General features: G+C 54.3%; 3 protein-coding genes across 6 annotated transcripts; 2 read left to right on the top strand and 1 right to left on the bottom strand.

The window, feature by feature from the left end:
• Positions 1–3,189: 3,189 nt before the first annotated feature.
• Positions 3,190–7,697, bottom strand: RETREG2 (reticulophagy regulator family member 2; the record flags this gene model as incomplete). Of its 3 annotated transcripts, XM_084248765.1 has the most annotated exons (9): positions 3,190–3,815; positions 4,334–4,469; positions 4,637–4,731; positions 4,886–5,029; positions 5,344–5,428; positions 5,848–5,983; positions 6,335–6,365; positions 7,029–7,135; positions 7,423–7,697. In XM_084248765.1, 9 exons carry the CDS (start codon positions 7,695–7,697, stop codon positions 3,190–3,192), a joined length of 1,635 nt encoding a protein of 544 aa, XP_084104891.1. The 3 variants fall into 3 exon arrangements, with proteins under 3 accessions (XP_084104891.1, XP_084104893.1, XP_084104892.1); XM_084248767.1 differs by lacking the exons at positions 5,848–5,983; positions 6,335–6,365; positions 7,029–7,135; positions 7,423–7,697 and having other exon boundaries at positions 3,190–3,414; positions 3,520–3,815; positions 5,344–5,362; XM_084248766.1 differs by lacking the exons at positions 5,848–5,983; positions 6,335–6,365; positions 7,029–7,135; positions 7,423–7,697 and having other exon boundaries at positions 4,640–4,731; positions 5,344–5,362.
• Positions 7,698–9,134: 1,437 nt separating this feature from the next.
• Positions 9,135–13,640, top strand: CNPPD1 (cyclin Pas1/PHO80 domain containing 1). Its single transcript, XM_084244106.1, has 8 exons — positions 9,135–9,206; positions 9,642–9,750; positions 10,309–10,390; positions 10,550–10,670; positions 10,757–10,885; positions 11,739–11,800; positions 12,120–12,237; positions 12,469–13,640. Exons 1-8 carry the CDS (start codon positions 9,138–9,140, stop codon positions 13,015–13,017), a joined length of 1,239 nt encoding a protein of 412 aa, XP_084100232.1. The 5' UTR covers positions 9,135–9,137; the 3' UTR covers positions 13,018–13,640.
• A 2,143-nt stretch (positions 13,641–15,783) lies between these two features.
• Positions 15,784–21,747, top strand: SLC23A3 (solute carrier family 23 member 3; the record flags this gene model as incomplete). Of its 2 annotated transcripts, none has more annotated exons than XM_084235886.1 (12): positions 15,784–15,945; positions 16,084–16,241; positions 16,350–16,447; positions 16,666–16,736; positions 16,925–17,106; positions 17,304–17,427; positions 17,559–17,673; positions 18,640–18,893; positions 19,390–19,495; positions 19,771–19,938; positions 21,268–21,363; positions 21,458–21,747. In XM_084235886.1, 12 exons carry the CDS (start codon positions 15,784–15,786, stop codon positions 21,745–21,747), a joined length of 1,824 nt encoding a protein of 607 aa, XP_084092012.1. The 2 variants fall into 2 exon arrangements, with proteins under 2 accessions (XP_084092012.1, XP_084092011.1); XM_084235885.1 differs by having other exon boundaries at positions 16,350–16,471.
• Positions 21,748–23,999: the final 2,252 nt, after the last annotated feature.

Below are 23,999 nucleotides of genomic sequence, written 5' to 3'. Positions count from 1 at the left end.
TATGTAAAATACTTAAAAGAGGGCCTCCCCGGTGGCGCAGCGGTTGAGTGCTGGGTTGCGAAGCTGCCCGCGGCCTCTGCGGCGCCGGTTCGATCCCCGGCCGCTCCCCGGCCACCGGAGGAGGGTCACACATGGCACGCAGACCTCTCCTGCCGCCCGCTGCTCCCCTCAGCAGTGTACTTCGGTCCTTCTGCCTGCTCTGCTCCCCGCTCTGGCTCTGGCTCTGGTGAATTCTCTCACCCTCCCGTGCTTCTGACTGTACCCAGTGCATGTATAAACAAAACAAAACAAACAAACAAATAAAACATGCCTCTATAAAAAAAAAAGTACTTAAAAGAGAGTATAAAATGTGAGCTAATATTTTGCTTCCTTAACAAATCAAGCAAAAACAGACAAAATTCTTCTTAAAACATAAAAAATGGTATATATTTATTTTGTCTCTATTTTTATATATATATATACACAAATACCCACCTATCTCCAATACCAGTAGGGCAAGGATTCTGTCTTCAACTTGCTTCCAAAAAATAAGCAGGTTTTCTCAGGGTCACAGAGTCAATGCTTAGTGATTAGGCAGTAGCAAGGAGAGGGTAACAGCAAGGATTAGGATGGCGAAGTCAGAAATGTAGCTGAGGGGGAATTGCCTAGCACTACTAATCAAATTCTTAAAGATTTTATTTCTGAAGATGTAACATAAACCCTCAGAATCTAAGATAGCAAATGTGGCCTAACTCCCCTTTCTTTTCTTGGCTTAAACAGTTTGACAGTTCCCCATGAGCACGGATCAAACTGCATTTTCTCAATTGGTTAACAACATAGCAGGCCATCCTCTGGCAGTATTTCCAGTGGTGGTGCCTAAAGGTAAATTAAGCTTGTGAGCAGGCATATTATGCTATGAGCTGTTTGAATGTAGTTAACTGGAGTGTACAGCTCTCTCTGCCAACATGCACTTCTGCAATTGATGACTGCTTAGCCTAATTCTAGGTTTCACATTTCTGCTCATTTTTCTTTCAATCCTATAAGAAGTTTCCTTGTTCCTTTCCTCAGGGGGCAGAAAATGATCAGGACACCTGATAAAGAAAAACTGTAGACAAACACGTGACAACCACCAGACCAGGGGGAATGTCAAGAATAGATCCTCATGGAACTCCAAGACTATGGTGAATGTTTTCATTCGACTACAGCTTTCTGGTTCTATCTTCAAACTGCAAGTTTAACAAGGAAATGGACTTGTTGAAGTGGTGCATATGGTAGCCATCGTCTAATTGGTTCTGTTTTTCTTGTATTGCCTGTTTGTTGACGAGAAGAGTTTTTCCATTCTTTTATGAAATCTCTAGATGATTAAAAGTTCATGTTCCTTTAATGGCTGAGGACAAGGCCCCAATCTTTGGAAGACTGTCTTATGCAAATATGAAACGAAGGGAAAAATTCTCACACGCTTAGGAGAGACATGGCATAGGAGTCAACCTCTCAACAAGTAGCACGGCCATATGGTACCTCCACTCAAGGCCAAAGCCATGAACTCATAAAGGAGGCCATCTGTTTGGTTCTGGGTTTTAATATTCTTCCCCAAAGAGGAAGAATGGTGAAGAGGGCAATCTTTGTGAAGCCAAGATAAAGACTGGCTCAGTGTAGTTCCACATCCTTGAGCATCTTCTAACTTGTGCTCTATTAACAGACAGGGGCTTCCTGTTCCCGGGTGATCCCCAGGGCCAGGCAGCTTGGGTTTTAGATCCTGGTCCCATCACTTACAAAGACTCTAAAATGGGGTTAGTAACAGTATGTATCTTAGAGTACAAGAACAAAATGTTAACATAAATCACTTAGGCCAGTGCCAAGCACATGCTATGCATTCACTAAGTGTTGGAGGCTGTTTTTCTAGTATTCTTTGACTTAGGTCTATCAAGGAATTTGCTTACTTGGTTTCCCCAGTTTTGATAATTCAGGGCTGAGTAAATTGTTAGCATGTAAGTGGGTAAGGACTTCTTGAGAAGAGAGTTAAGGTTATAGGGGACATAGTATAGAAAGTCATTGTTATGGTCCCAAATTTCTATTGATTGGGAAGACAAAGCAGTTTCTTCCTGCATACACTTTATTCACACATGCTAAATCTCACTAGACATATCACACTGTCAGGGAAGATGGCTAAGGGAAGTTAGGGCTGTCAGGGTAATTCTTGCCTCTGGCTTTGTTTCCGCACAAGGTAAATAAACAGCCAGGAACAAGACTGGGGATAAGGAGGTAGGGGGTGAGGAGGGGACAGAGCACAGTGTGGGGGGCAGCTTGCAGTGAGGCAGGCAGGCAGGCAGGCAGGCAGCAGCAGTTCTAGGCAATCAACACTTTATTTTTCCAGTTGACACCTGCACAGATGTTACCACCCACTTCCTGACTCTAGTAGAGGTCCCACCACACTTGGACCACCCATGGCCCAGAGGAGGAGGTCTTCTTACTCCTCCCTACGATGGTTCGAGAGTCTATCATCCCAACAAGACAGAGCTCCTGCTCACTCATGCAGTGCTGGTACGTGTGCTGAGATCCCTGCTCTCTCCTGTATCACGAAAGGCTGAATGAACTAGGGCAAGGTTATAGAGAATGTTACAAGGATACAGTGACCTAAGTGCAGAATTACTGGCCTGATCCCCACCCCAGGCTGAGTCTATACCTTCCAGACAGGAGCCTCCCTACAGTTAGGGAGGAACTGGCAAAGTATAGGGGCTGAGGTGCTAAGGACAGGACACAGCAGGGAAATAAAGCAGAGAGTATGAGACAGCAGAGAAAAATGATAAAGTGCCTGAACTAAACAACCAGTGGGACACGAGGACAGAGGAGCACAGGTCCCTGAGGATAGGAGGAAATAGAAAGGGAGCGACCACCACAGTTTGGGGCAAAGTGGAATGAGAATAGAGATGAGGCAGGGAGGCAAAGTGCAGGCTGTGGGAAGGACTTTCCTAGCCCTGTTCACATCCACTAACCCCAAAGTAAAATTATTTACAAACTTAAAACCAATCCCAGGCACAGGGACAGTACCAGGCCTGGGACAGCAGGCAGGCAGGCAGAGGGTGGACTGGCTACCATCTGACAGCCAGCTCCCCCACGTGTTGCCTCTCCCCAAAATAGTAGAGAAAGGGGGAAACAGTGATACCTCTAACCAGGAAGTCCTACTGTGCCTGCAACTGCTTCTCCCATGGCTCATGGCTCTGCCATGGCCCGAGCCTCTTGGTCTGACTGTACCAGGGACAGGTTGTCAGGCTCTAGGGGTGGAGGGGATGGAGCATTAGGAGGCTCTGGGGATGTCTCTGGTCCCAACCCCAGCTCTGCATCCAGCTGCTCCAGCTCCCCCTGATCCAGCAACTCGAAGTCCTCAGTGGTGAGTGCCTCTTCTTCCTCAGGGGCAGGAAGGGGCTGGGGTAAGTCCTGGGGAAGAGGTGGAAGCACTGAGGGGGAGGGAACGGGGTCACCTTCAGCAAGGGAGAGCAGGGGTGACAGGGTGCTGGGTGCTGTGGTGAGTTCAACACTCACTGCCTCCGGGCTCAGTATCTCCACTGGTCCTCCAGAGGAGAGCTTCACTCCATCTGTGGGAGACCCTGCCCCATTGAAGTGCGTGTTCACAAAATGAAGGGGGGATGAGAGCCGCAGCAAGGTTTCCTTGTCTGCCACATTGTCTTCCTCCTCCTCCAAATCCAGGTCTTGCCTTGAAAGGGTCTGAGGTGGGGCCAGCAGGTCTTCGGGAGGGGCCAGCTCTGTCTCCTCTCCCTCTCCTAGCTCCCGGCTCAGGGCCTCTTCTGGCTCACTTGGCAGGCTCTGTTGGTCCAAATCTGTGTGCAGAATAAAGGGTCAGGAATGGGCTTGCTAACCTGAATGACCACAATAGGCCAGTTGGTTCAAGGTTGAGAATGTAAGACATGAAATGCTGAGCCAGGCCTCAGGTGGTAAGGTCTTCTGCAGCTTGGGGTAGCATGAGAGGATCAGTTCCGCAAGAAAACTTTTCCCCTCCCCGCCTAAAAAAGATTTATGTATAGAAAAACTGGGCCAGAGATGAGGGGGCAAGTGGTTTCACCAGAGACAGAGTGGGGAGCAGAACAGGCAGACCTACTGAAATACATTGCTGAGGGGAGCAGCAGGTGAACAGAAGGTCTGCTGTGCCATGTGGGTCAGCTCCCTGGCTGGGGATTGAACTCAGGCCCTAGCAGTGATAGCGCTGAGACTTTACCCCTAGCTACCGGGAAGGCCCCTTAGAAAACTTTTAGGGAAGCACCAAGCAGAAAGCACAGTCAGTGTCCCGTGGCAGAGGCTAAGAGGATCAGGAGGGGTAAAGGCTTTCCCATACCCATACCCTCTGAGACATCAGTTAGCTGTGGAGTTGTGGCCCGGGACACCGAGAAGCCACCACTCTCCAAGATTGAAGCCTCTTCATCTGACAGCTCCGAGTCCGTGATGGCCAAGGCCAGGGCTGTTTTCTTCACATCCACCTGCAAGAGAGCCAGGATGAATACACCAGATGAGGGGATGAGAATACCTATTTTCCAAGAAGACCCCTCACCTGCCCCAGCTCCCACTCCCTTGAGCTATGGCTGCTCTAAGGCAGAGAGATTCTCCCTCAGTCTTCTACTGGACACCCATCTCCCTTAAACCTCACCACTGGGGAGAAGCCAGCCAGTTCTGCCTCGCTTTCACTCTCTGTCTCTGCCAGAGGCTCATCACTTCCCGGGGGTGCATTCTTCCCCTGCCGCTCTAGAAAAGAACAGAAAGGCTGTTACCCAGCAGGGGTGGGGTGGGAGTGGGAAATAAGGCCAAGGGACTTGGAGTGTCTAAATCGCAAGGCACTTCCTAAGCCCTATGTCAAGGTCCTCCCCTCCCTCCCTCTCCCAGATTATGAGTCCCTTACTTCTCTTGTCATGTTTGTGATGCAGGGCATCAGCTTCTGCCTTCATGCTGTAGTCCAGCTGCATGAGGAGGGGCTCCAGGCGAGTGTACATCCTCTGGATCAGCTCATGATAAACCACCAGGGGCCACAGCAGGATACTCAGCACTAGGGGTTAAGGAGTCCACTCAATGCTCCCTATGCTCGTCATCTAAGGGCCCTTATTCAACGGATCATAACCAGAAAAGGCTGAAAAGATGTGGTCCTTTCCCCAATTTGTGCCAACCGCTTCCCTCCACATCCATTGTCCCCCTTCCTCAGATGACTCTTCCACTGTTACTGAATCAACACACAGCCTCCCCTAGAGAGCTCCATAAATGGGTAGCTGAGCAGAGACGAGAGCACCATCCTCCCTTTGGGTCAGTCCAGAGAAACACAACAGGTGAGGGTTTGGGGAAGGGCAGGGGTTACACCCTACTCACAGACAATGTAGGAAATCATAATCCCTGGAACATAATGCCCCAGCACAGCCAGCACAGCACAGCCAGAGCAGACTCGAGCACAGAACTGCAGAGAAGAGCACAGGGTCTAAGAAAATTGGACTCAAGGACATACCCTATTCATTGGGGTAAGGCACGGCTCAGCTGGTGGGAAGAGGAGCAGGTCCTCTAGGAAATGGATGATTCAGTTTAGTCAAAAGGATGCCAAAGACCATTGATTCGGGAAGTTTCCAGTAGACACCAGAAAATACCTACAAATTCAGACTGGTCTGCCTTGGCAAGAAAATAGTGCCAGGACATCAGTAGCTTATTCCTGGGGGTGAGTCTGCCTCCTGCCCAAGCTACTGTGCTAGCTATGAATGTTGTCTCAAGAAGGCACCAGGTCTCTTTCAGAGTCTCTAACCAGAGTTCATCTCAGTCCTCCCCACCCCACACCTCCATTTCCCCACACTGCAAGAAACTGTTGTGTGACATGGGGGAAGTTACCTGAGCTGGATTCTGCCTCTTGTACTGCAGCAGCTCCTGCAGGTGAATCTGGAAGGTGAGCCAGCTCTCAGCCAGGTATCTGCACAACTCGGGCACACTCAGCAGGTGCGGCCGGGCGCCTGACCCCGCACCCTCACTGGGGAGACATGACATGACCCCTGGAGGCCTCAGACACCAGCTTCCTGACTACTCAAATCCCTCTGAGAATGCCAATGAGATCTTCTAGGGAAGTGGACAACCCTACCACCCCAAGGGGAGACTGTCCCGGTCCTGGGAAGTAAAGCCCAGAGCTCCCAACCCTCTGCCCCAAAAGAAGCAGGCACACAAACACCTACACCAGAACCTAGGACCAGGCTTGTTACTAGTCCACCCACAATGCTGGGGTCTGTCCCTGCAGAGAGGCAGTACTGCCCTGCACTGAGGTGACATCAGCACCAAAGTAAGACTGGGTTTGGGCACATGTCTTCAAGAGGTAGCCTGCACTCACCTGTCAGAGTGTGGCTCCTCTGGGGATGATGCTACAGAGAAAGGAGGGGGACAAATTATTGAGTGACAAAGGCCCTGGGAGACCCCAAGGAAGAAAGAGTTGCCCCCTCCTCTGCAGTTCTTCAGCTGCCCAATGCAGAAAGCATTAGTGTTACTGTTATGCTATTATATGTCTGTCTCCATGTTTAAATTTTATTCTTTTCAAACACAGGGTCTCCCACACAGCCTGGCACCGCGTTGCTCCAAAATGCTTGTTAGGTAATTATATATGAATAACAAAAAAATGAAAGTTCTAACATTCCTGTAATTGCTATCAGACGTGAAGCCTCACCGTAAGCACACAATACCTATTAACTCATTTAATCTTCACCTCCCGAAAAAGTTCTACCACCCCCATTTTACAGATGAAGAAGCAGACAGTGACTTTTACAAGATCACACATACGTTAAGGACCCAACAGGAAATGGAATCCAGGCAATCTGGCTGCAGAGTTCACATTCTAAACCCCTACATTCACATTAAAATTAAATAAGAGAAAGGTGCAAGTCTCCACCTCCTACCTGGTGAGCTGATGGTATGTGGGAGGCAGGTGAACTGCTGTACTCCCCTGTCGCTGTTCAACCCACCCAGCCCACCCAGCGGGGCGAGACACAAAGCAAGCGCACAAGGGGGCTTGCAGGATGAGTAACACTCACCTGAGACATCAGGGAAGAAGCGAGGCCGCCAAAGATCCAGCAGAAAATAGGCCAACAGTGAGATGCTGAGCAGAAAGAAGGGCCGAAGGGCCGACGAAGACAGTAACCTTAGGGAGAGACAGGCACCTCGGCGGTGAGTGGGTGAGGGAGGCTCCTGCATCCATCGCAAGGCGGAAAAAGCGCCCACTGATGGGGAAATGAGAACCTCCCGGCCTAACTCGAGACCCGAAGCTCGGGGGTTGGGGTGACCCAGGCGGACAACAGCCCTTAGCCCGGGGGCGGGGCGCCTGCCCCCCGGTGAGCGCCAGCCCCGGGGGGCTGGGAAGGGCGCTCGCAGCCCCTCCGCCCCCGCTCTCCCGCGCAGCGGCCCCGCCCCCTCCTCCGCGGCCGTTACCAGAAGAGGCCGTTGAGCGCGGCCGCGGTGACCAGGCTGTGCAGCGGCTTCTCCCACACCAGCAGCCGCTGCGCGGCCACCAGCACCGCCTCCCAGCCGCGGAGCCGCAGCCACAGCGTCGTGGCCAGGCGTCCCACCGCCTCGGCCGTGGCCGCCTCCTCCTCCGCCTCGCCGGTGGCCTCACCCATGCCGAGGCTCAGGCCCAGGCCCAGGCCGAGGCTCAGGCCGGGTCCCCCGCCCGCGCCGGTGTTACCGCCGCCGCCGCCGCTCGCCATCGCCCCGCCGCAGCCGCCGCCCGAGCCCGCGCGGAGCCAGGGCTGCGCGGCCGCCGCTGGGGGCGCGTCGGGCGGAAGGGGGCGCGCGCCGCGGGGAGCGCCGCCGAGGCCGCCGACGGACGTCACGTGACGACAGAGCGCCGGGCCTGTCACGTGACGCGGCCTACGCGCCGGGCCCGGGCGGCCGCGCCTGCGCGCTGGCGGCGGCCGGCGACTCGCTGCGACGCAGGTGCGCGTTCCCGCCGAAGCGCCGGCCCGCGTCCGGCGCCCCCCACCCGGCCGGGTCTCCGCTCCCGCTGGAGGCTGAGCGGCCGGGGAGTCGGGCCGGCCTCGTGTGCCCGAGGCAGTGTGGCCCGGAGGGCAGGACGTGGGCTTCCGCGAGCGCAGCGTCGCTTGCGGGATCCGCGGCCGCTCTGCAAGGGCGGCGGCCCGCCCTTTCCTCAGCCCTCGGCCCTCCCCGCCCCTCCCCTCCGCGGTAAACAACTGCGCCGCGTGACTCCACAGGCCGGAATAGCTCCTCGGTCGTGGCTTCCCCCGGCTCTTTCGGTGACTTCCTCGCACCCGTGTGGGCGCGCCTTCCACCCCCCGGCCCGGCGGGCGACTGGGGCCCGGCGGCGAGTTTTGGGACTAACACCTTGATCGGGCGCCGTTTACTCGCGGGGGAAGCGTGTAGACCCCGGGGGGGGGGGGCGCCGGGCGCCTCGCATTCCCGTGGGGTCGTGTCCTCTCGGGGCGCACAACGAAGCGCGCGCCTTTCTGAGGGTTACAGTGCCAAGCTGCGGGAAAGCGGCCACACCGCGGAAAGGAAGTTCCCCGCCCGCCCGGCTCGCAGCTCGTCCCCGCTGGTCTCTTACGTAATGTGTGTGCACAGTGTCCCTAAGACAAAATAAAGGGGAACAACTCGCTGCTCGGCGTCTTTGTTTTCTCCACACAACTTCTGCCTCCATCCGGAAAGGCCAGCCCGGCCCGTTCATCCTCGGGCGGCGAGGTCCCCCAGGGGTCGCCCCCACTTCTCGGACGAGGCCGGCTGGGGCGCAGCGGGGCTGGCGGGGCTCCCACCCCCGCGGCTGGGGGCGCGGGCAGCAGGAAGTGCGGGCGCCGCGTCGCGGGCCCCCCGCCCGCCGCGGCTCATAAACGCGGGGCAGACGCGCGGCAAAGGCAGAGCACGCGCCTCGCGGTCGGACTCTCGTCTACTCCTTGGGGTGAGCACCCTGGCCCTCGGGAGCCCCGCCGGAGCCCCGAGCCCCGCCCGGGGCGGAAGAGGAAGAGGCGCCCGCCCGGCTCCGCCTGCCGCCGTCCGCGCGAGGGGAGGGGGCGGCACTGCTAGGGCGGCGGCCCGGAGGCTGCGGGCAGGTGGACGGGCTGGCCGGGACGCCTCCGCGCGCCCCTTAAAATTCCTTCCCTCCGCTTCCACCTTTGTAGAGCGCGGCTGGCGGCGCGATGGACCTGGCCGGGCTCCTCCTGGACGAAGAAGGCACCTTTTCTCTCACCGGTTTCCAGGACTTCTCGGTGAGCTCGTGGCCCGGACCGCCCCCTTCCCCGGCCACCCGGTGCTGGGGGCGGGCGGCCCCAGGAGGGCCCCTCGGGGCCCGAGCCGCGCCGTGAGTTCGCCTGACGGCTCTGCCCAGAGCCGGGAGGCAGCCGCTCGAGTCCTGCCTACTCGAGGCCCCGGCTGCTTGGGCCCTGAGGGAGAGCCGCGGGGTACCGGAATGGGGTTAAGGGTGGCAGGCTGGATCCTTTTCGGAGAACCTCTTATAAGAGTCCCTCGCTGGAGGAGGATCCCTCCCCCGGTGGACTGGCTGCATTTCACAAACAATCCAGAGAAGGTGGGGCACGGGCGCCACTAGCAGCGGGGCAGGCCAGCCCTGAGCCATTCCAGCCCTGAGCCAGACTCTCCACCCTTCCCTGCCCTTCACCCTCCACCACTCTCCGGCCCTGTTTCAGTTCCTCCCAGGACACCAGAAGCTGAGTGCCCGGATCCGGAGGAGACTCTACTATGGCTGGGATTGGGAAGGAGACTGCAGCCTGGAAGAGCTCTCCAGCCCAGTGGCAGGTTAGACTCGGGTGTATTCCTGAGCAAGTAGAGAGCTTGAAAATGGGGTTGTCAGCCTCACCGAAATGACTCTAGGTGTACCCCATGAGCTGCACTGTCTCGTCATAGCTAACTCATTGGTACTTGGTGTAAGGATCCAGTTTATAGTTTGCATGTTTTAAAAAGCCCAAATGAGTAAAACAAACAAACAAACAAAAACAAAAAAAAACCCCACCGCTACCATACAGATCTATATCACTTGATTGGTGTACCAAAAACTTAACTTTTCAAGGGGAATCCATCATGTTTCCCAGATAAACAAGGCATGTTTGTTTTCTCAAAGGAACAAGAGTGGAAAAACAAAGCTAGGTAATTTCAGGTGACAGGGAAATAAGCTGGAAGGAACTGAAACTCAAACTTGAAACTCGGTTTTTGTCTCAGTATAGGAGAATTTGATCACCATGGCTTTGTCCCCAAAGCATCAGAGAATATAGATCTGGGTCTTCTGCTGATGAGGATTTGTGGGGGAGTTCTTTGCTCACTGTGGCTTTTACCCCCGTGTCTCCCTCTCCCCTCCAGACATTGCTGTGGAACTCCTCCAGAAAGCAGCCCCAAGCCCTATTCGCCGACTCCAGAAGAAATACGTAGCTCACGTGTCTCGGTGAGCCTGAAATTGGGAGGCAGGGTGAGAGTGTTTGGGCCCTAGAGGGCCAGTGGTTATCTCTAAGGAGATGATGTAAAGACCCAGGTAGGAGCATCATAAGAATTACAAGAGCCAGAAGACCCTTGGGTTTAATTACTGACTCTCTTCTCCTCCCAGGGAGGCATGCATCTCCCCGTGTGCGATGATGCTAGCACTCGTGTACATTGAGCGACTCCGGCACCGAAACCCAGACTACCTACAGCATGTGTCCTCCTCTGACTTGTTCCTGATCTCTATGGTAAGGTGTCTCTTCCCCCTTCTATCCCTGGTGAGCCCGGAGTCCGGGTGCAAGCTCTGCTGGCACTAACTCTGGCTTATTTGCAGATGGTGGCCAGTAAGTATCTCTACGATGAAGGGGAAGAAGAGGAAGTCTTCAATGATGAATGGGGAGCTGCGGGGGGCGTGGCCGTGCCCACTCTCAATGCCCTGGAAAGGGGCTTCCTGAGTGCCATGGTAAGTAACAATTCTTTCTCCTGCTTCATTTCCATGGGCCATCTTCATATTCTTTTCATCCTGTGTATTTTTGTCTTAATCTGCTCTTTCTTCATTTCTTTCTGCCTGTTCTTTTTGGGTCGGTCCTTGTTAATATCTTCTCTTTCTATCCTTTCTGAACCAATCATAGCCTTTGGGGTTCCCGGTGTGGCGAGGCTAGGAATGGAACATCCCTCCATCTCTCTTGGCCAGTGGGTACACTCTGAGCCAGAGCTTAGCTTACAGGGTTTTTTTTTTTGTTTTTTTTTTTTTTAAGATTTATTTATTCATGCATACAAGAACCGGGGTACGTATGGGCCAGATGTGTGGGAAGGGTGAGAGGATTCACCAGCGGGGAACAGATCAGGCAGACTGAAGTACACTGCTGAGGGGAGCCACGGGTGCGACAGGAGAGGTCTGCCGCGCCATGTGGGTGTCTCGCTGGCTGCCCAGGATTGAACCCGCACTGCAGAAGCTGCAGACAGCTTCACAGCACTGTGCTGAACCACCTGCGCCAACAGGGGAGGCCAGCTTACAGGGTTCTAATGAGTTGCTTCCAGACTTTCTGTGCCCCCCAACTCTGAGCTCGCTATGGACTTGGATCATTCTCAGGATTATTTTCCCACTTTGCCCTTCAAGGAGGGTATAATGTGGTGACTGGATTAGAGCTTCTAATACATAGAAGCTCTTGGAATAGTATCCAGCACATATTCAGTGCCAGTAGGTGTTAGACATTATGGTGGTTGTGGCTGCTGCTGTGGCTCTTGTTATCAACAGCTCTTACTGTGTGGTTCAACTCTGAGCCTGGTTTGGTGCCCTTCTCTTCTACACACAGGATTGGCGTCTCTACACTGACCCACGGGAGATCTTTGAGGTGCTGAACTGGCTGGAAGGCTGGTAGGTCCTAGAAGTTAGAAGAGGCACTCAAGGGATTTGGGGGCTGAAGTCTAAGCCTGAGGAGCTTAATAGAGATGAGTGCCCAAGGTAGTGGCTCCCTGGCTTGTCTGCTCTCTTCATAATCACCCCGGGAGGATAGGAAAAGCTTTTTTAAAATACAAACCTTGGTATCACTCTCTGTTTCTGGATCAACAGGTAGCTAACTTGTATTGTCTAACATGCTCCGCAGTTTTCCTGGGCGGTCCCAAGGGGAAAGAGAGTAATTGGGCTGGCTGCAGGGCCATGTAGACAATCTCTGTCTTTGCTCCCCTTCCCACAGTGTGGCTGAGCAGCAGGGACGGCGGCGGGGCTGGTACACCTACACAGACCTTAGCGTGCTTCTGGAACAGCCGGCCTGGCAGTTGGCCCTAGGCTCCCTGTGCCAGCGACTGGCAAAGGTAAGGGGATTCAGGACAGAGAGGGGACTTGAGCACAGTGGTTTGTAGGGTGTGTTATTATAAATCAAATGTGAGAAGCTCAGGAGAAAGATCTGGGAGTGGGAGGTGACAGTGAGTTCTAACTTGAACAGAGGTTTTAGCAGTAAGGCAAGGAATGTCGCAGGTAGTCCAAAGCAAGTTTGGGGTGAGGGGTGTTTGAACACTGACCTTTCTTAACCTCCTCTTTTACAGCTCTCCTGCCTATTAGCCGTGGCATATGTGAGCAGTGTGGCCCTGGCTGTGGCATCAGTGGCTGTAATAAACCAATCACTAGGGCTGTCCTGTAGCCCCCCACCTGGCCCCCCGGACCTCAGACTGGCCTCCAGGTGCCTCTTGGAACGCTGCGGACCTCCTTCCCCCATGCCACAGTGCCTGCCGTCTCCTGCCAACGTCTCCAACTGCCTGGAGGGAGATGTCGGGCTGCGTTCACTCTGGGGAAATCTTCTGGCCTCACTGACTCCTCCACCGTTGCCTCCTCCTGACCCTCCCGCCCCTCCCAGTCTTCTCCAGCACTGCTCTCTTTGTCAGAAGTTCCAGAGGGACTCCCCAACCTGCCGAACCTGCCACCACCCCAACCGTACGGTTCCCACTGGTCCCCCCAGGCCCTGGTACCGCACCCACGGCCTGGCTCCACCCTGGTCCTGGAGCCCGATGCCCTCTTTGCTCCCCCAGCCCCAGCAGTGTTCCCTTTTCAGCATCATGGAGCTGGCCCGCCTCAAGTCTTTCATTTTCCCAGGCTAGGTCGGGCTCCGAAGAATGCTTTCAGAGGCTGGGAGTCCCTGAGAACCTGGAGGAGCAAGGCTTGATTTAGATCCTCTCTACCTCTCTGGGTCCTTGGCTGGTCCCCTGTCCTGGGTGATGGAGCTTAAGGGGGTATGGACCAGGACTGAAGGTCACTCACTCTCCTGGATCTCAGTGACCAGCTGGCTGCTTGGCCAGGGTGGTGATGGTGCCAGGGAACACTTCAGCTTGGTGACCATGGGCCTGTCACAGATAGAGGAGAAGCCCTTATCTCTTCACCTCTCCTGGGCTCTTCTAGATCTTTGCTTTTGAGTTCCCTGGGATGGAAGGGTAAAGGTAGGCACTGGGAGAAGTGGGGTGAGGAAGGGAGGAAGCATTGATCCGGGTCTGTGTGATGTCCCTGAAGCAGGCCAGCCAGGGACTGATAGGGCCGAGGTGGGAGCTGTTGAGGGAAGGTGGGTGAGGTGGGCAACCCTCTCCCTGCCCGCCCCTTGGATGTAGTCTGACGGAGCCAGAGGCTGCTGGGATCTTCTGCCTTGCCCTTTTGTTTCCAATTTTCTCTTGTTAGTCCCCTGCTCCCAGACTTCTTTTCCCTTCTCCTGGGTGGTCTCTTCACAGGTGTCTCTGGCTGCTGCTTTGTATCTGGGTTTTTCACGCTTTTGTAGCTCTGAGGTTTCAATAAACAGTTTCAGTTGCATGGCCTGGACTCTTCCTTCTGCGGCATCCCTTGAAGAACTTTCTTCCCATAGCTGTGCTGAGCCTCCCTCCCTGACCCATCTTCATCTTGCAACTCATTCTCTCTGAGCCCTGTTTCCACACTTCCCTATTGTTTGATGGGCATAGACACCTTCCCGTTTCAGACTTGTCCCTGCTCCCAGCACCTTGGGGCCCCTAGCACTGCTCTATTTGGATGCTGAGGGATGCAGATGGTGACTGTACTATGCCTGGGGTTAGTCCTGACTGCCGTGTCCTGGGTGAGCACCACCCTGTGGATCCTGAAGCACACCTCAGGGAGAGGGGCCAAGTCCTGATCCTGCTCAGCCCTCTGGTCTCCTTGATGGAAGTTCCGAGGACATCCCTCTATCCCGACTTCAAGGCTGGGTTATCCCTGGCAGAAGAAAAACTGTTCTGGGCCTCTGGGCTTGAGGGTATTTGGGATGGCGAAAGACGATTCACAGAGGGGTGGCACTGCCCCCTAGGGGGCACTTCGAAAACTTAAAAGTTTACTTCTCATATACAGATGTTTAAAAACTTTTCAAATACAAATCTTATAAAAACTTAAATTTGTTGTCATAAATTTGAGGGGATACTGCTGGCATGTAGTTGGCCTGGGCAGGATGCTAGACATCTGAAATGCTTAGACATTCATTATGAAAAACTACCAACAGCTTTTGTATGACTGACCGAATATCATGTACAGTCATTCCCGACCTATGATTTCTGGTTTCGTGATGGTGTCGAAGCAACGTGCATGTCATAGGAATCAAGGTGCCACAATTGTGATGCTGGTCGGAGGCAGCGAGCTGCAGCACCCAGTGTCGGCTTTTTCAGCTAAAGATGGGTTTATCAGGATGGAAGCCCATTGTAAGTCGAAGGAGATCTGTCTATGAAAACGTGTTCATGTTTATGAGTCTAGAACGATCTGATTTTTTTTACATGTAAATGCAAAATTGGATTTGCATATTTTGAGGATTCAGTTCTCCAGGAGAGCACGTCTGTATAAATTAAAAGTGTACTTTGCTTTGTTCGGCATTTTACCAAGAACTTGCTCGCTATTTTGGAACATCAAGTCACCAGTGGTAGCACTGCCCATGGTGTGTGTGTCACCAGGCACCAGACTACCACATTCACAGCGATCCTGGCTGGGGGAGTGGGGGTGGTCAATGGCCACATCATTGCCTTCTGGGTTAGCTGAGTCCACGCTTTCACATACTGAAAACCCTGTTACCATAAACTTCATTTTCCCTTTATATTACAGTGAGAATGTTATACAATGTTGTGGTCATTGCTTTTGTCATGCACAATGTAAGGATAGTGCCCGCATTTCCTTCTAAGTTAGTCCCGGGGCTTGGCCCTGAAAGGTTTGACATCTGCAGTGCAACTGAGGTGGTTCCAAATGGTGGTGGTGAAGGGCCTCCCCTGGTGGCGCAGCGGTTGAGCGCTGGGCTGTGAAGCTGCCCTCAGCCTCTGCAGCGCCGGTTCAATCCACCGGGCAAGGGTCCCACATGGCGCGACAGACCTCTCCTGCTGTGCCCACTGCTCGCTCAGCAGTGTATTTCATCACTCTGCCTGTTCCGCTCCCTGCTCTGGCTCTGGTGAATTCTCTCACCCTCCCGTGCTTCTGACTGTACCCAGTGCTTGTATAAATAAATAAATCTAAAAAAAACAAACAACAACAAAAAAAAAACCCCAACAAATGGTGGTGAAGAGGGAATATGGTCTGTAAAATCTCCCCAGGTTATTTATAGGTCTCCTCCCCACCCGTCCTGCTTTCCAGAACCCGGCAAAGGGGACCAAGATGGAGAGTCTTGGGGGGAGGGCTCCAGAACATGTTTCCCCGGTTAATGGGTGATGGAATTTGCACAAGAGCTGGGCAAAGGTGAAAGGGCCGGGTCCTGCCTCAAATCCCTCATCCCTCTGCTCCGCTTCATTGGCCCCCCACCCTCTCCCACTCCAGGCAGCTAACTTCACACAAACTCTGACCTCTTACTCACTCTACTTCACTCTGGCCCAGGGCAGCCAAGACAAGACAAAAGGCAGGGCAGCATGAGCCCATCTCCACCCCCACCCATCCAACTCAGACCCCTGGGCTCCCAGGAGACCCTGGCTCCTCTGCCACCAGCCCCCACTGCCCCCGCTCCCCCTCACTCTTGGGTTTCTCTGCATGGGCCTCTGCCCTGGGGCCTCAGCTGTCTTCTGGCTTTGCAGGTAGGAGACAGGTGCAGTAGTTGGGGCTGGCTGATGGATATTTGAGGGAATTGGGTATGTCATGAGAAACTTTCTGGAAATAGATGTTTTTGCCTATATCTGAAGATCGCCCCTCTGTATTCATTCCTCCACCTGCAGCATATCTTGGTCCTCACTTCACTGCTCTGTGCTTTCCATCTGCTCCTGCTTCAAAATCTTCCCCCAGGGGGACTTTCTTACTCCCCTGCTCAGCTCCTGGCCTCCAGTCTCTTTTCGTGTGGTGTGTCTACTGCTCTGCAAACTTCAATAGGCAGCAGGTGAGGGGGACTCCCTGGATAGTGGGGTATGGGGCCCAGGAGAGTAGGAGAGCTTGGGGAGTCCTTTCGGCTGCCCATATTTCCAGATGGGCTGGACTGTTCCTACAGGCTGCCTCTTGTCCAGGCTCCATCCTTAGAGTCCCTTGTTCCTGCTTTGGTGCTGACCAGCCAGAAGCTACCTCTGGCCATCCGGACATCTGGAAACTGTGAGCAGAGAGCAAGGGTGTGTGGTGAGGGCAGGATTGGGGGGGGGGTCTTATCTGCACATGCAGGTGTAGGTGGGTGCAAGATTGAGACTGGGCAGTGATGGGACTGCTCGGCACTGTGGGGTCTTGGAGCTGTGCCAGGCATCAGCCAGGACTGCAGAGTATTGGGTTCCTGTCCCATTTCCCTCTTTCTTCTCCATGCCCCCAACTTTTCCCAGCCTCCCTGCTGCGCTTGTGTGGGGGGCCTGGCTGCCACAGCCCGGAGCTCTGGAACACATCTCTCCGAGAAGTAAGTCCCGGAGGATAGGGAGCAGGAGGGCTAAGGATCATGTGGGGAGTGGGGAAGCTCAGGTTCCCATTTTGAGGGACTGAGATGGCCTGGGGGAGAACTCACCCTGGAATTTGTTAGAAAGTCCAGGCTGAGGTCAACTCAATCTGCGGAATGTTTTTCCTCTGTGCTCTCCTCCACCTGACCAGGTATCTGGGGCAGTGGTGGTATCCGGGCTGCTGCAGGCCATGCTGGGGCTGTTCGGCGGTCCTGGCTATGTGCTCCCCCACTGTGGGCCCCTGGTGCTGGCCCCCAGCCTGGTTGTGGCAGGGCTTTCTGTCCACAGGGAAGTGGCTCTGTTTTGCTCTGCTCACTGGGGCCTGGCCTTGCTGTACGTAAGTCCTGAGAGGCGTGAGGTGCATGTGTGTGACCAGTGGGTTGTGCGGGCTGGGAGAGGGCAGAGCCTTACCAGGTTCAACCCCTTCCATGGGGGCTTTCTTCTCCGGGCCCCCATTTTATGGTATTTTGTCATTCCACCTCCATTACCCCCTGCTTCCTCATGTTCCTAAAGCTCCTTCTCTCACCCAGGCTTATCCTGCTCCTGGTGATCTGTTCTCAGCACCTGGGTTCCTGCCAGTTACCCCCACTACCCTGGAGGCTAGCTTCAGACTCGTCAGTTCACACTCAAGTGCCTGCCTTCCGGCTGCTCTCGGTAGGTGGGTCTGGGCAGGGGCTGGGAGGTTAGAAGGGCTGCTATGGAAGGTTAGCCTCTGTCTCCTCCTCCAGCGCAGTTTGGAAGGTTCTGTGGGAGGGGCTCTTCTCTGTCTCAGTCTCGCTCCTCAGGTGCTGGTCCCAGTGGCCTGTGTGTGGATCCTCTCTGCCCTGTTGGGTCTCAGCAGCGTCCCCTTGGAGCTGTCTGCCACCACCCAGGTACCGTGGTTCTGGCTGCCGCACCCAGGTAGGGGCCTCTTCCAGTCCTCTTGCTCAAAGAAAAGTGTCTTTTCCTCTAAACTCAAGATTTAATGACTTTCATTTATGAGTTAAATCCTGCATTTTTTTTAAACACGCAGGAGAAATTGCCAGTCTGGGGGGTGGCGGGGGGCGGGGCAGTGCTAGCCCTCACCAAAGGTATTTTATTTGGTGTTAAGAGGCAGCTATAGTTTCTGAAAGTCCCAACCCTTTCAATTCTCCTCACCCAGTTTGCTCATTTATGTTACCTTGGCTTTTAGGCATTTGAGCTGGTGTTCTAAGGTTGCCTTAAGAGTCACTATATGTGAAGTGTGCTCATTCATCAATTTAATAAAGGTCTATTGAATGTTGATCATGTGCTGGGCACATAATAGGATTGCTAATGATAAACAGTAGCTGCTCTCATGGAGTTTATAGTCTGTTGGGGAATACAGATACTAATAGTCACCCAAAGTAACTAAAATTGCAGCTGGTAAGTGTAACAAAGGGGAGATACATTGTGTAATGCAACATTATAATAGGGAATTTGTTAAATTTTTTACTTTCAGAAAGGTCAGGTAAGGTATGCTTGAGGAAGTGGTCATTAAACTGAGATGTGAGAGATAACTAGGACCCAACTGGATAAAGGCAAGAAAGAGCATTTTAGGGGGTGGGCGTAGCATACGCAAAGGCACTGTGGTGGCTGGTGGCACAGCAAGGACAAGGCACCTGAACAAGGACGTGTATCTGGAATGGAGGAAGGGAGGCTAGAGAGAGGGAAGGATCAGATAAAAAATTCCTAGCAGAACACAGTAAAAGGATGAATCTTTATCCTAAGAGTCCAGTAGTTTTGTCCCAAGGCGTTATCTTCAAAGACAACAGAGCCTGTAGGACTCTTTCCACTGCAGGCTGTTGGAGACGGGGGGATGCTCCAGATTTGAGTCTGGCCCCAAGGTGGCTCTTTCTCTCTCCCCAGCTGAATGGGACTGGCCCTTGCTGACACCCAGGGCTTTGGCTGCAGGCATCTCCATGGCCTTGGCAGCCTCCACCAGCTCTCTGGGCTGCTACTCCCTGTGTGGTCGGCTGCTGCATTTGCCCTCACCACCTCCACATGCCTGCAGTCGAGGTCTGAGCCTGGAAGGCCTGGGCAGTGTGCTGGCTGGGCTGCTGGGGAGCCCCATGGGCACTGCATCCAGTTTCCCCAATGTGGGCACAATGAGTCTTATTCAGGTATGGGGATGGGGATGGGGATGGGTGGAGGTAGCTGGAGATGCAGTAGAGAGAAGGCAACTCACAGGGTAGATGGCCAGCTGTGCACAGCTGTCAGGTGCCTTCTATCCATCATCTCATTTAGGGACAGGGACTATGGGGGGACCCTGAATCACAACTGAACTTCTTCGCCTTGGGCACTGTACTAGGACAGGAGTCCCGGAAGAACAAGTCAGATAAAGTTCCTGTTCTCCTGGGGAGTTGATAAAGGGAGAGCCAGGCAATTTAAGAAACAAAGTAGGATAATTTCAGACAGTGCTAAGTGCTATAGAGAAAAGGAAGCAGGTGGTGGGACTGTGGCTGAATAAAGGGGACCACTTAGGGATCCGAGGCAGAGATCTTGAGATGCTTCTTGAAAGGGTCACAGAATGAGAAGAATCCCAAGAATGAGGAGGGACTAGCCACACAAAAACTTGATCAAGGAGGCGGCTGTTTCCAACATCCCTTCTTCACGCAGGCTGCATCCCGGCGAGTGGCCTACTTGGTGGGGCTGCTCTCTGTGGTGCTGGGGCTCTCCCCGAGGCTGGCTCAGCTCCTCACCACCATCCCACTGCCTGTCCTTGGTGAGTAGACAGGCATATCAGCAGGTCTGGTAGGGAAGCAGTGCCCTCCTCCCTGGTAGCCCAATTGGCTGTGGTTGGCACCCTTTCTTTCTGAGTAGCTTCCCCGATGTGTGGACAGAGACAGTCAGTTTTCAGCCCATTCTGGCCTCTTGACTGGGCTTCTGGCAGAATCAGAAATGAGTCTTTGGTCCCCTCCATCATGGCCTGCCCCTCCCTGCACTAGCCCCTTCTGTGTCAGCCCTCTCCAACCCCTCTGTTACTTCCCTATGAAACAGGTGGGGTGCTGGGGGTGACCCAGGCGGTGATTCTGTCCACTGGATTCTCCAGCTTCTACCTGGCTGACATCGACTCTGGGAGGAATGTTCTCAATGTCGGCTTCTCCATCTTCATGGCCCTGCTGCTGCCAAGATGGCTCTGGGAAGCCCCTGCCTTACTGAGCACAGGTGGGAGGGGGAGGGGAGCTGTGTTGCTCAGCGTCCTCGGAAAGCTAGGGCTGGAGGCTTCCAGCTCTCCGAGCTCCTGGCTTCACACCCTCTCTGGGATTTGGTGTGAACAGTTCGTCCACTTGCTCAACACATTTAGTGAGCAGCATACTATCCCTTTAGGGCACTAAGGGGCCTACAGATGGTACAGTTTGGTAAAAAGGATGAGATGTGTGGGGCATAGCAAGAAAGGTTCCAATAAAGTGCTGCACTGCTCAGAGGTGAGAGATGGTTTCCATCTGAGACAATCCAGGCACATTTCAGAGAAAGTAACGTTGAACTGGTCTGGAAAGATGGCCAGATTTAAACATATTTGATGAGGTCATTCCTGATGGTGGAGCCATCATAAAGACTGAAGTAGGGAGTCACAGGGTATATTTGGGGAGCAGCAAACAGGTGAGTTTTTTTAGCTCACGTTAATAAAGAGCCATGGTTCTCCACTGGAGGTGATTTTGCCCCACAGGGGACATTTGGCAATGCCTGCAGACGTTTCTGACTGTTATAGACAGCAGAGAAGTGATTGTTACTGGTCGCTAGTGGGGAGAAGGATGCTGCTAAACATCCTACGATGCACAGGACAACCTCTGTTGTCCACATAAAGAAGTATATGCCTCAAAATGTCAGTAGTACTGAGGTTGAGAAACCCAGGCTAGAGCATAGTAGGTAAGAAGTGGGGAATGAGGGGGTCTTTATTTTATTTTTTTAAAGGTTTCCATTTTATTTTTATTAAAGATTTTTAATTTATTTATACAAGAGCTGGGGTACAGGCCAGAGGCATGGGAGGGTGAGAGAATTCACCAGAGACAGAGCCAGGATCAGAACAGGCAGACGGACCGAAAGCACTGCTAAGGGGAGCAGCAGGTGTGACAGGAGAGGTTTGCCTCGCCATGTGGGTATCTCCTTGGCCAGCTGGGAATTGAACCTGCACTGCAGAGGCCGCAGACAGCCTCACAATGCTGTGCTCAACCCGCTGTGCCACTGGGGAGGCCCATGAGGGGCCTTTAATCCCAAACTTTCCAGAGAAAGGGAGCCTGGAACAATCAAAGCATATCTGGTGGGCATGTGGATGCTTAGAAGAAAGAGTGTGATGTGGGGATCCTGTGGGAAGGTGGGGTGTGGGAAATGGAGAGGAGAGGGACAAAGGTGGGGTGGGGGGTTGAGAGAGACGGAGCAACAATTCAGAAAGATGTGTCCTTAATCCAAGACTTAGGTTTTTGGCCTGAAGGATGAGAATCCTTGATCTTGCATAGGATCAGAATTCCCCTCCTGCCTGGCCCTAACCCCCTGTAGGCTGGAGTCCCTTGGATGTGTTACTGTGCTCACTGCTCAGAGAGCCCATCTTCCTGGCTGGACTCCTGGGCTTCTTTCTAGAGAACACCGTTCCAGGTAAGTTAAGGCCAGGTCCTAACAGGCTGGGGAGTATCTAAGAAGTCATCACTCCCTAGGTTGAGCAATGGCCCAATCAACTTTTCTCTTGCAGGAACACGGCTGGAGCGAGGTCTAGGTCAAGGGCTGCCATCTCCTTTCACTGCCCAAGAAGCTTGGCGGCCTCAGAAGTCCAGGGAGAAGGCTGCTCAAGAGTACCAGCTTCCTGTCCCTGTCCAAAACCTGTGTCCCTGCATCCCCCAGCCCCTCCGTTGCCTCTGCCCACTGCCTGATGACCCTGGGAATGAGGAAAGAGGGCCCGCTGAGCCAGGAGAGACAGCTGACTTGCTATCTGGTTTGGGGGAGCAGTGCCCTGGGTCTAACAGAGAACATAGGTCCCAGTAATTACCAGGCCTTCTATATCTGCCCTGGTTGGTATAGCCTTATCTCCCAATTTGTTGGAGTTAGTTCCCAGGCTCTACTTTCTCCTAGAGAGAATGTGTGTGGGTATGTGTGCAACCTCCTGTATAAAATGGGCCCACTTAGAAGCCCCACTTAGTTAGATATTGCCTTTCTTCATTGGGCCAAAGTTCCACTGCATGGGAGCATGGTACAGAGAGCCATGGATGAATGAAATTCTGCTGGTGAACTATCAATACCATTTGAACCCCAGCATTTACTTGATAAATATGAATGACGCTGCTGGCATTCAACGTCCTGGACCTTCCCAGAGGAATAAGACAGGGTCCCTGCCTCACTCAAGGTACTTTCAGTTTAAAGAAAAACTTATGTCATTACTAACTAAAATCCAAAATAGAAAGCAGTCTGTAATAAAGATTTAAACGATGCAGTAGGAGCAAAGAGGAAGAAGCAATTCTGATTGGGAACAGATGAAAAGGCTTTCCTTTTCCGCAACAGTACTAAACCTGGACTTGCTCGACAAGTGAGGAGGATTTTTGGTTGTGAAAAATGGATGGTTAGAATTTTGAGGCGCAGGTATCCAGTGGTGACGGAGCCTAAGTATGGGGATGAATTTTGGGAGAAATGAGACCAGAGGTGAAGGATGAGGTCAGACCCTGGGGCTTATGCCTAGGGCTTTTAGCAACTGGAGCGCCGGGGAGGACAGGACAGTTAATCTAGTGACGTTCAACCCTCCGATTTATTGGGGGATTAAAAAAAAAGAGATTGGACAAACAGAGGGAAGGGGCAAGACACGGGTTTATCCACAAATCCACATCCGGACCCCCTCTACAGGGCTCCCAGGGCATTCTTTCTTTCCACCCGGCCAGCGCGAGCCCAGGGAGCCTCGCCCTCCGCACCCCTGCAGCCGCACCCCGCGGCTCTCCGCGCCCCTCCCGCACGCCCGGGGCGCTCCTGCAATCAGCTCCCGGCGCCCGGACGCCCCGCCCACTCGGGCCGGGCCCCGCCCACTCGGGCCGGGGCCCCGCCCACTCGGGCCGGGGCCCCGCCCACTGCCCCAAGACCCCGCCTGCGCGCTCGTGTGTGTGGTGGGGGGGGATCGGCCTCCACGCTAGGCCTTTCTCGGGCGGCCAGCCCTGCGGTGAGGAGGGCGGACGCTCTCGCAGCCACCACGGTAGGTGGGGTCCGGCTGGACTCGGGGCCGGGGCCGGGCGGGGAGGGGCTGCTCGCACCCGCGGGCTGGCTCGGGCCGGGGCGCGCGCCCCTCTTAAAGGACCCGCGCGCGACCGGCGCTCCGGAGCAGGCCTCCGAGGGTGGGCGGGGCCGCGCGTGCCGCGCGTGCGCAGTCCGCCTCCCGGCTGCGAGGCGGGGCTCGCGAGGGTTGTGGGCGGGCCGTTGGGCGGGGGGAAGCCGCCGGGGGCGGTCCTGTAGCTCCTAGAGGCGCCCCGGGCCGCGTCTTAGCGAAGCTGGTGCTGGAGAAATGGATGGTGGAAGGCGAAGCGCCTTCCAGCGAGGGCGGGTAGAAGGTGGACGCCCGCCAGAGTTCCTGCGTGGGGCTGTGGTAAAGGAGGCGAACGTCTGTCCCTCTGCAGGCGGACGGGGCGCGGCCAGCCTCAGGCGCGCTGGGCCGTGCTGCCCTCTGCAGGCCGGCGGAGGAACTGCGCCGAGAGGGCCCTGCGGCCGCGGGGCGGGGTTCCGTGGGGACCCCCTTCTCAGGCCACCCCGCCCCGCTGTGGCCCTAGTCGCTCGCCTCCCTTTCAGGCCGGAGTAATAAACAGGGAAATCTGATGAGCGGGATGGTTAAAGGCGGTCTTGAAAGAAAAAAAGAAAAAGTTGAGATTCATTGGCCCCAGGCTCAGCAGGTGTGGGAGCAGCCCCCCCAGAGGTGCTGAAGGGCTCAGATGTTTTTGTGGGGCCTGTTGACCCTGGCCCGTCCTTAACTACCTCCTTCCCTACCCCCAGACCAAACCAAACTACAATCGACCACACAGTTTAAGGGTCCTGAGCTTCCAGGCTTGCCTAAGTGACCGAATAGGATAATCCAATTTTGGTGACTTTTAAAATGTATATTGGGGTGCCTGTGCCCAGAGAGAAAGGCTGATGACTTCACCTGGGTTTGTGACCTTTGGCAACGTGGAGCTCTGGCCTAGTGAAGACACGCTTCATCATTGTTTAAGACCCCTTCTGGTAGGAAGGACCTGGGAAATGTCACTGGAGTACCATTCTCCCAAAACAAG

Source organism: Talpa europaea (assembly GCF_964194135.1).
Source record: "Talpa europaea genome assembly, chromosome: 1".
Classification (NCBI taxonomy): domain Eukaryota; kingdom Metazoa; phylum Chordata; class Mammalia; order Eulipotyphla; family Talpidae; genus Talpa; species Talpa europaea.
The sequence above is the reverse complement of the archived record's forward strand: the minus strand, read 5'-3'. Positions and strand labels throughout refer to the sequence as shown.